The sequence below is a fragment of the Apostichopus japonicus genome, chromosome 13, assembly GCF_037975245.1.
Source record: "Apostichopus japonicus isolate 1M-3 chromosome 13, ASM3797524v1, whole genome shotgun sequence".
NCBI lineage: Eukaryota > Metazoa > Echinodermata > Holothuroidea > Aspidochirotida > Stichopodidae > Apostichopus > Apostichopus japonicus.
Window position 1 is genome coordinate 2,913,724 of NC_092573.1, and position 11,280 is coordinate 2,925,003.

Here is an 11,280-nt window from a genome sequence, read left to right on the forward strand (position 1 = left end):
ACCGTATCACATTGGAGTTTGGTTTACACACAGAGCTTATCATTGGGAACTTGTTTACTTTTGTTACCCCACACCTTTGACCGAGTGACTTTCCCAATTTCTTCTAATTTTACGTAACGACAGGTAAATCAACTGAAAGGATACGACTTACGAAATCGTGTATCATTTCATTTGAAATGTTTTATGATACTGCCACATGTTCGTTTAATTTTGGTTCTGAATAATCCATAAAATTCCGACTTTAGCGGAACAGGTTCTCAGTTGCCCACTACACTACATGTACTAAAATATTACGGTATTCAAACTCCATGCTCAAAAATCAAAGGTAGGAAGTTTCTGGTACTGCACAAGGTTGACCTGAACAAGTATTTTCCCTAGTTATCTCCATGAGTAATTGTCGAGCTGTGAATTCAAGAACCTATGGCAGAACAACAGGAGAGGAAATCAGATCTTATTTCTTGCTTTGAATATTTAGCAACTGAAGCAAGGGGTGAGTTACCAAACTTAGCATGATTTATACCTTGGCTGAAGAAAACTGGATAAAATATATCTAATTATTTAAAACATGTCTTGTTAAAGGATCTAACAGTGTTTGAACTGAATCATTATAGGAATCATCTGTACCGTTGCTTTGTTTAATGAAACTAGAAGAATTTTTATCCACCACGATGAGCTTGGGAGACTTAATCTGTACTGTAGTGTATAGCAAGACAATGTTCTTGATACCTGTGATATCATACTGCAAGGGTATTTGAGCTGTCAACATCCATAACCCATTAACTAATTAATAAGTTACAGTAAAATTTGTAACATTAGTCCTACTTTCTGCATAATAAAAATATATAGGGGATTCATTCAAAGATGTCACAATGATTTTGTAAACAGTCAGTAGTGGTACATTAAGTGAAAGTGAAGTCATATATGTTAAATTCAAGAGCATGGCATGAAAGTTTCAAGAAGTATCATTAGAACTTGGTTCACATATGTTTTTGAAAAACCATCTGCAATAACAAAATACTATTTTTATATATATTCATATATTTTCAGATCTTTATTTGTCAGAAAAAGTCCCAGTGATTGACAAAGCTCCATCTGCTCTTACTTTCCATCGTCGATGGGTGACTTCAAATAGACCTGTCATCATAAAAAATGCAGTAACAAAATGGCCAGCTTTGGAAATATGGAACTTGAATTACCTCAGGTAAAGTAGGACCTCTTCCAGTTATTTTTCATGAATAATTACACAACTACAATCAGTAGGGAACCACCAGATGTAGACAGTCCAGCATTTCAGTTCCTTGTCATCCATCCAGGATGACCTCATGCCAGACATTTCATTGATGTTGAATTGATGTTAAGCAAAACCAAAACATCTGGCTTTGATGTGTTTGAAACACATTTTAAAAATTCTACTTGTATGTGTACATATACTGAAGGCCTCCTGGTTTCAGTACAGAAATGTACATATACAGTATACATAAAACAGTGTAAACATCAAGTAGAATTTCATTACATATAAAGTGATAATTTCCAGAGCCTCTTCATATAAATGTATTGCTATTGAACTTATTAATGAGTATTAACACCTTGAAATACATTTTTTCCAACAAACCAATGGATGCTTTTCAGTGTTGCAAATATCATTGAAAAGAGACGCACCGAAGGGGGGACGTGGAAGGGGTCCTAGCAGGCTAGCAGTACGAAATACGGCACAACGCAATAGTATCCAGTTTCATCAGTATATTGGCAGCATAAGTTCAGAACTGTTAAGAACATCCTCTGCCCAGTATTAATTAAAGATGATAGCCAGCATCCTTCAAACCTTCAAACATCTAGGGAAGCAGTGTCATCACAACCAGAAAACTCTTGCCATCAACCCCAAAAAATATCTGTTTTCTTCAATTAATTAATTTCACTATTAAAACTTGCTGTCATAGAACCTCTTGGTCAGCATTGAACAAACAGCATGGCCCCAACTGGTGACTGACTGCTTCACTCATGCAGCGTAACAATATTTGGTGAATTCCAGCGTGACTGATGGGACATTTGATAGAAAAGTCCAACAAAGAAAGTTATATTGTTGAGAAGTGGGAGGGGGCAGAAGGCTATAAATTGCAACATTCACTTGGGCTACCCCCAGCTGGTCCATCATTAAAGAACTGTTCACATAAGTGTGTTCCTTTTTAGTAGGGAGCACTTAGAGTAGCCCTGTGACTGATGGGACATTTGGGACCACCATTTTTAGGTACCTTTAGTTAACTTGTAAGCGCTATCTCAGAATGAAAAGAAAGAGTTGGGTATATACCTCTCCTGGTAGCTACTTAATGTAGCTATATCAGAACACCACCATTGAGAGAATATTGGCATTAACTATTTCACACAGTGGCATTTCCCTTGTGACTGATGGGACCAAGGGCGTAGGAACCGGGGGGGCTGGGGGGGCGCCAGCCCCCCCAGTGAAAAATATGGGGGGGCGGAAGTATCGTTCCGCCCCCCCCCCCCCCCCCCCCGCTCCACAAGTCAGAAAACCCCTTTTTCATTTCAAAATGAGAAAAAAATCTCATTTGAAGCACCAAATTGCATCTAAGGCCAGGTGAAAATGCAAAATTCTTTACAAAATGGAGTGGGTGTTGAAGTGTGCTATATTGCACCAAATTGCATCTGAGGCCACCTGGAAATGCAAAAAAATTCCAAAGGGGAGGGGGATACCCCCTCCCCTTACACCCCTCCCCCAGGCCGGCCATCAGTCTTCAGCCCCCCCACTCAAAAGTACCTTCCTACGCCACTGGATGGGACAGAAGCTCTGTGACTGATGGGACGCTATCTCCTCCAAAATTATAGCAAATTTTGTTTTGCACTAACTTCAGTTTGCATCCACATATGGTGCCAACTAGCATTAAACTTGGGTCATCTGGGCTCTAGTCACCCATAGTCATCACAGGTAGGGCCCACTGGAGTTGGCCCATGGGGGTGTGGGTCCCCCATTGGTTTGCCATATGAGCATCCCATAGAAGCAACTGGCATATGTAGAACAGACACATGCCCATGGGAAAACCTGTTCCATTCCACACTTGCTGTCTCATATAGCCCCATATGACTGAGTCATGGGTGTGTGATTTGTTGGGGCCTCACTGGCAAAGCTGTTTGGGCCCATATTTGGTGAGGTATGTTGCCCATGTATGGGACTCATGTCATCCCACTTCTGTGTATCAAGTACTGACAAATGGAAAAATGAAACACACTCCATATGCATTTGAAACTTGCATTTTATTTATTAACAATAACAGAACGAGCTGAGCCTTGAAACATGCAACCATTGATAATGAACAGGATACTAATTATACAACATTGATGAAGTCATTTAGGTCACATGAGCTTTTGACAATATGCTGAGCTTAACCCTGGGCAGCAAAAGTACCGAGATACTTTCAACTGTGGATTAGGGTCCAATCTGCCCATCATATAGTGAAAGTCTAATACAATTTTTTTCAGGCGTATTCTCTATTTTCCCCAAAATACTAAAGTGGTCAATATCCCATAAGGAAAGAGCCAAAACTAATAGGCAAAGGGGCATACATATACTATAAAAAGGGTCCACCTGGCCTTACCAATGATTGGATTGGACCTTACAGTACATCAATGAAGTTACAGCCTAGTGGTTCTGTGGTTACTAATTCACTTGTGTGACGGGCCCTCCTGTGGTGATACTGCAAACCAGGAGTGTGTTGTACAGTGCTTCAGGTTCTTTTTCCCCCTGATAGACCCACCAGTTCCTTCAACTCGGTCTCATTGTTCTGTGATCCAAGAACATTGCATTCCTCAAATTTTGGACAGAAGGGCCTGTATGCAGTGATCCAGCCTTCTCCACAAACCTCTGTGAATGCCACTGCTGTAGATGATAAAAGTTGTTATGTCATTTCTTTTTAGGAAATTAGGTTTGAATGGAACGATACTATTCTTGTACTAATACTTTTTGGCATTGCAAACTGTCCAATATAGGCTATACTATCTGAACCATACACTGTGACTGATGGGACATTAAAATCCAAAGATCTGACATGTATACCAATCTTGATTCAGGATAACCGTCACAGGTCAATGAACACTTCATCATGTCACCATCATGTCAGTGACACAAGCTGCTTTCAATAACATGGTCTAACAAATTAATTTGAAGAATATACTGTACCTGTATTCTGTTTTGCGTTTTCATTCACGTTCTCGGCGCTCTTGTTTCTGTTGTGAAGACATCTCCGCTTCTTCTTGTGGGCCCACTGTTTGCGATACGCTGATTGTGTTTTTTTGTATGCATCATATATCCCCTCTGCTTTCAAACGTTCCCTCCTGTTTCCCTGTCTTTCAGCACTGGATTTACCCATTTTGCATTGCACCACACATGCAGCCTAATTCTGTGACTGATGGGACAGAACTTTCAAGTTGTCTAGCACATAACCCTATACACAATTGAAGAATCTCTGCTTATGCCAGATTATGCCCTGAGTAGTACTAGATAGATAGACCCCCAACAACAGCTGAAATCATTCTGTTGGCTTATGACTAAAACAAATGTTAAAAAACTGTGACTGATGGGACATGTCCACACTCATTATTTCAAGAAATCACACAAAGACTTATATTCATATAGACACCTGTAACTTTGCAGAAGGTGAAAGGTCTCAAGGTGACTTCATACTCAGTACAAAGTTGGTCATTTCTGGAATCATGCCAACTATTAAAGGTGCACTCTGAATTTTAGGAAATTTTGCTAATTTTTCATTCCCTGCAGCACTTGACGGTTAAATGCATGCTGCAGTGAGGAGAAATACGTTATAAGCCAGGTGAAACCTGTTTTGGGTAGTTTAACTGTCATGTATATCAAATATCTCCCTCAAGTGTCTGCAACCTAAAGTTGTTTTTTAGTGAAAAATGCATCAATTCCATGGAATTCACCATATACAAGGCGCTACTGACCTTGGAAGCAAGAGCAGCAGTACCCTATGTAGTGTGTTTACAACTAACGCTCTTACTACACTTATTAGATACTCTAAACACTAAGAAAATGACCTTCAATCTCTTAGAAAATAAGCAACAAACTCTGGACTAAGTTCTGTAGCACATGCACACTAAACCCACAGTTGTAGAGAGGCTATGCATGTAAGGTAGCCCACTGCTCAACATCCTGTTTCTAGAAAATGAGAGTACAAAGGAGGGTGAACATGAGGATGACAGAGTTCACCCATGGAGAGCAAAACAGGCAAAATTTCACTTTTACCACATCATAATCATATTCCCTCAAGTAGTGGGCATGTGCAACTTTTAATTGATAAAACTAATGATATTTCTTACGGATCATTTTTTTATGTAATTTAAGAATGTACAAAATTAATTGTCATTTTATCAACTTTAATGGCTTTGAACCCCAAACAAATAATCAATTTTGTTTTGTGTATCCTCTACATGATGCTACTTCTTTGTTGATTCTGCTATTTTCTCGTCATCAGTTTTGGTATTTTGTATCATTTCTCGTAGTATTTTTCAAAATTTTAAAGAGATATCTTTGTAATTATTAAATTAGAATTTGAAACCTGCATACAGTTTAATATCTGCTGGGTAACACTCATCAGAAATGCTATAAATGACCAAAGTTTAATCCTTAATTTTGTTTCTGTTTCTGTAGGGAAACTCTTAAGCAGAAGATGGTTTCGGTTGCTGTAACACCAAATGGACTTGCAGATGCCGTCGTTGAAAATCAGTTTGTCTTGCCAGAGGAGAAGCAGATGAAATTCTGTGACTTTGTTGCTTGTCTCGAGAATCAAGAAGAAAATAGAGGAATCTATTATATTCAGAAACAAAATTCTAATCTTACTCTTGAGTTTCCAGAATTGCTTGAGGATGTAGCTGGAGAGATACCCTGGGCATCTGAGGCATTTGGTGAGTTAGGCATGAATAAATTATGTTTCCCTCTTCCAATTCAACCATGATGATATTCTTAAGTAGGTTGTGCCTTTAAAAACCATTCACAGACTTTTTGATGTGTCAAATTAGACTAATGAATTATCTAATTGTGTTTAAGTTCACAACTTTTGCCACACAGTGATTTCATGTAACGATACAATGATACTTTGTTTTAGCTTATGAAAAGTTATGGAAAGTCTGAGGCTCATTATTTAAAGTGGCTGAAGTGCTGAGTCTAACACACAGACCATTTTGTTAGGGACTAATAGTAACATTATAAAAATCATTTAAGTTAAACACACAAAAATTATCCCAATGTAGAATGTGCTACAGATTTGATACAAGTTTTATTCAAGACTTAATATGTTTGTATATTACTTCCCGATGACAGATAAAAAACCAGATGCGGTTAATTTATGGATTGGGAGTAAAGAATCTGTGTCATCAAGTAAGTTCTGGTATGCCTGCATGTCGCTTCTGGTTTCCATGGCAACAGTGATTGTCAAATCATAAACAAAAGTAAACCTAAAGATATAGCTATTAAATGAAACACAATGTAATCTCTATCATGTCTAGACTAGACTGAGATAAGTTTGTAAGATGAGATTATATAATTTATTATAAGTAACAAATTTTAGAAGATGTTTGTATTCATGATCCTTACTTAGAGTTATTCTGACTTCACTCATTTTTACCAATTAGCAACCGCTGCATCACTCTTTGCAAATGCTATCGATGTATGCAGTTTCTTGCTTTGATGGAGGTACAAAAAAATTATGTACTGTAAAGCCCTTAAAAAAAAAAAGTTTCAAATATTTATATTGTAAAAATGACATATTTCACTTATTTTCTCTTTCAGTGCACAAAGATCATTTTGAAAATCTCTATGTTGTAATTACTGGAGTAAAGCACTTTATACTTCATCCTCCCACCGACCAACCCTTCATACCTTACGGTAAGATAATCCTCATTATCTCTTCCAATCTGCTTTCTTGTTCATACCCTAGAGATTAAAAATGCCATATGTAATCAATATTTGCCCAATTCTCATGCCAACATCACCCCTGAAGTAATAGTGAATGGAATTATTTATTGATATTTGCTTCCACACCTAAAACTATTGAAATTAGGCTATTCTAGACACATGTGCTTGCCTCAGGAAATAGGAAAACATAACCTCAAATTGTTCTCAATATTCCATCCATTTGCATTTAATTATACAGAAATGTATCCTGTGGCTTCGTACAAGGAAACATACCCGGGTGAATTTAAAGTAGAACCCAACGAAACTGGCGACAAAGTTAAATGGATTCCTGTTGATCCACTGAAGCCGGATTTGGGCAAATGGCCATTGTATGGTAAAGCAAGACCCATCCACTGTTCTTTGCATCCAGGGGAGATGTTGTATCTGCCATCTATGTGGTACCACCATGTAAGGCAGGGAGAAGGTACCATTGCAGGTGAGGCAAACACAGATCTGTCGAATATGATAAAAAAAGCATTTATGTTTTAGTTAATATACTTGATTTTCCTGGATTAATTTTCATTTTAATGCAAATGTTTGTTATTTCCACAACGATATATGAAAGATAAACAATTGATTGATATTAAGTTTATTATACAGCATACTTTGGAAAGGAAGTGTTCTAGAACTCCTCTGGGCTTAAAAAAAGTAGAACACTCGGGTACAGGAAAGGAAGAGAGCAAGGAAAGAAGGGTACAGAAAAAAAAGTGTTATACACAAAATTTATGTACATGTATATAAATTACAGTAAAGGCAAAATGACTGCGATGATTGTCACATGCAGCAGAGCTTGAGAGCTTAAGGTAGATGTAAATAGTCTAGGCTGTCATTTGGAAACCTATCTGAATACTCCTGCAACAAGAGATGCTTATCAGAAACAGAATAATTTACCCCAGTGAGAATTTCTCCATTTCTCAGCAAAAGATACTTGATTTGGAGACTGGGCACCATGCAGTAAATTTTTACAGTATGCAAATATTTTCTTCTAAACGCACGCCAATCTTCCTGACAACACACTTTGTAGAAACTTGCCAAATTCAACGTTGGGCTGAGACTAGTGGCATGAAACTCATGGCAGAGCTATGCATTTTTCCCCCACTGACCCTCCCCTGCCCCCAATGACCCTCCCCTTCCCTCACTGACCCTCCCCAGCCCCCTGATGCTTTAATATGATATGAGAGCAATTTTCAAACTGTAATCATGATCACTACTGATATTAATTGCAATAATTCAGCCTGATTTGTGTTCCCCCACCCCCCCCCCCATGCTCTTTGTGATCAGGGTTCAGGTTGGTGATTAGATTCCAAACAAGCATAATAGCTCTGATCCATATTTTGGGCATGCTTTTGATTTAGTACTTATTTGCAGATTTGTGTTTCTTTCTTTTCTCTCTCCAGTCAACTACTGGTATGACATGGAGTTTGACATCAAGTTCAACTACTTTCAGTTTGTGGAAAAACTCTTATCGACTGTGAATGATGATAGGTGACATCCATATCTTAAGACAAAAGAACATTGAAAGAGTGTTAACAGACATGTCTGTAGTAAATTATTTCATTATAGGTCATCAGTAATTCGCCTCAAACTATATAAGAGGCAGGCTAAGAATAATTTATGGGAGTGTTTTGACTCTCCCAATTATTCCCAGACATTGAGGAGTGTTCAACAAAACAAAGTAAACGTCTTGGTGAGGAAGAACACCGTTAAACTGGTGGTAAACTTGACTGTTTAACTTTGAGAATGAGTGACCATTATTTGAATTTTCCAGCATATTTTTAGGGCAAATAATAATGACCTTTGACGTCTTGTTTGGACAATAGCTACAAACCATGTTCGCAGCAGGATGTTGATTGAGAATTAAGAGTGGTCTGGAGGGGTGGTTATCTGTGATCTGGAGGGTTGTTTATCTGTCGTCTGGAGGGGTGGTTATCTGCACTGATTATTTGTAAATAATGTAAGCAGTTGTTTCTGGGTTGGATGTAAATGCGAGCTGTCACTTTCTCAAATGGCAGAACATACTTGAATGACTACTGTACACTGAAATCAGATTAAAGTCTGATGGAACGAAACCCAATGTTTTATAATTTTGTTGGCATTCTCCGCCTTTGGAAATGGTGATGATTAGTATAAAATAATGTATGCAATTGTGTGTAGATTTGAGAAAACATGTAAGCTGTGACTTTCTCAAATTGTATCATAGGAGGCAAGGATCATGATTAGTTTTGTATCATTCATTCAGCCACAAATGTTTGTGTTTTTGATGATAACAATGTTTTATTTTATTACGTCAGTCGATGCTGTTATATTTAGTAATCCCACTACAATAAACACTTAAAACACACACCGACATACTCACACACACAAAAGCAATAAAAAGAAGAGAAATTTATGTAAACAAACCATCCTTTAACAAGTTATGACGTCATAAGAATGTGACGTAAAATAAAAAATATGAATATTCAGTGTTTGTGTACTAAAAAAGGATGTGGTGGAATTGTATTTGCATCGCGAGCGCTAGGTTCATTAAACGCTAATACACGAGATAGGTTGATGATCGATGGACTCTAACCATGCAGGCATTATTCAGTCTGATGATGAATTAAGCAAAACATCTCGATTTTTAGACTGCTCCGCCGAAAAACCGTTCTTTTTTTAGCGACAAATATATACGCTCGCTTAGGTTCGTTACTAACAAAATATCAGTTTACATCTTTTACATGGCCTTGAATTGATTAATATTCATAAGAAAAACAGAATTAACGTTTTATGACCACGTTTACTACAGGGAGTTGAAAGAAAAAAGTTCATTCCTCGACTTTTTCGATCCTGAAATCAAGTAGTTAATTTTAGAACTGCATTTTATGAGAGTCGTGGCAGAAATTCTCAGCCAAACAAATAACAGAATAATCGTCATATTTGTTAAAGTAATTTCTAGGTGATTACTCTTTTCGCGGTATCATCCTATAGATTTCGTGCTGAATCAAATATCAGGCTGATCAGAGAAAACAAGTCATATCCGCCTACGCTAGCGTTGCTTAATTCAGCGAACATTGGAAAGAGGAAATAAGAAGATGACGAAAACGGGTGTTTGCTTAAAACCGTTTTAATTCGAAACCAAGAGGGAAGATTGACCATATAGACATGCCAAGGAAACCGATCACCGGCCAACTCTGGTTTATCAGTTAATGGTATTATGCATTCTAAGTATATACATTGATCTTGTAGGAACGTGTATCAAAATAATGGTGATAAGGATATGTTTTAGTGAGGAGGGAATGGTCGTTGGGTGGGTGGGGGGGGGGGTGGTCCATTGGCCACGATTGGTACCTGACCGTTACAACAACAAAAACCCATGAACCTCGATCAAAAATCCTCTACGGGCTCCTATCCCCTTGCCCCTTTCCATTTGATCTGAACGCAGTGGCGGACTGGCCACACGGGCATTTGGGCAATGCCCGGTGGGCCGGTGGCGCGATGGGCCGGTGGGCTGGGGAGCCTGGTAAAAATGACAGCTTATTTTCACAGTAGTTAATAGAATACAGACGGGCTGTGTAGAAATATATTTTTAACTGTGGGAATCAGCTCATGACATCCCTATGTTAGTTAGTCTGTAAGTTCGTAACAAAAGAACGTGCTATTGGCAACCCGTCCGAGTTAATATTTTTACGACAAGATATACCAGTACGGTGACCAATGCATTCTGACATATACATAGCATTGGCAGAGAATACATATTTTATTAATCTGCACCTCGTTCTCCAGAAAACGAAGGAAAAAAATAAAATCTTATTAGATTATTTGGATATCACTCACTAGCAAGTCCTGAAAGATTACTAGTATGAATAAAACTGACCCACATACAGTAGGGTGTTTGGTTATCAAATTAGACTAATGTTAGTTATTATTTTGGGGCCTTTTATAATGGATTATTGTAACCTACATAATTGAGAAATATAGCACCATTTTGTATCTAGGCGATCACTATGTAAGTAACATATCAATCAATAATGGTCCGGTCTAGGTGAAAAATGCCCGGGCCGGTTTTAAGACCCAGTCCGCCCCTGTCTGAACGTCATAGACAAACAAAGATGAAGACTTTCGCGGTGTCAAATCGGTGTCCTACCCCCCCCCCCCCAAGTGGAAAATGTTCCCTTCCCCTTGTAACGGTCTGTAAATCCTGTTAAATTCATAGTGAGGAAAGTACATGATGAAATACATTTACTATGTTTGGAACTTGTATAGGATCTACCTTTGATATATAGATATAGCTAAACATTTTCGCTTCACTTTAAGATTTAAAA

General features: G+C 38.1%; 1 protein-coding gene across 2 annotated transcripts; it reads left to right on the plus strand.

The window, feature by feature from the left end:
* Nucleotides 1–72: 72 nt before the first annotated feature.
* LOC139978527 (bifunctional peptidase and (3S)-lysyl hydroxylase Jmjd7-like) lies at nt 73–10,233 on the plus strand. 2 transcript variants are annotated; one of them, XM_071988823.1, is made up of 7 exons: nt 73–490; nt 1,048–1,201; nt 5,678–5,931; nt 6,347–6,403; nt 6,815–6,910; nt 7,179–7,415; nt 8,377–10,229. In XM_071988823.1, the coding sequence occupies exons 1-7, from the start codon at nt 421–423 to the stop codon at nt 8,466–8,468; spliced, it is 960 nt and encodes a 319-aa protein (XP_071844924.1). In that variant the 5' UTR covers nt 73–420; the 3' UTR covers nt 8,469–10,229. The 2 variants fall into 2 exon arrangements, with proteins under 2 accessions (XP_071844924.1, XP_071844925.1); XM_071988824.1 differs by lacking the exon at nt 6,347–6,403 and having other exon boundaries at nt 8,377–10,233.
* Nucleotides 10,234–11,280: the final 1,047 nt, after the last annotated feature.

Bases quoted from the DNA above. Each gene is read 5' to 3' on its own strand.
- LOC139978527 (XM_071988823.1), top strand. From the start codon at position 421: ATGGCAGAACAACAGGAGAGGAAATCAGATCTTATTTCTTGCTTTGAA. The intron at 1,202-5,677 runs GTAAAGTAGGAC...CTGTTTCTGTAG, and splicing joins TGGAACTTGAATTACCTCAG to GGAAACTCTTAAGCAGAAGA. The intron at 5,932-6,346 runs GTGAGTTAGGCA...TCCCGATGACAG, and splicing joins CTGGGCATCTGAGGCATTTG to ATAAAAAACCAGATGCGGTT.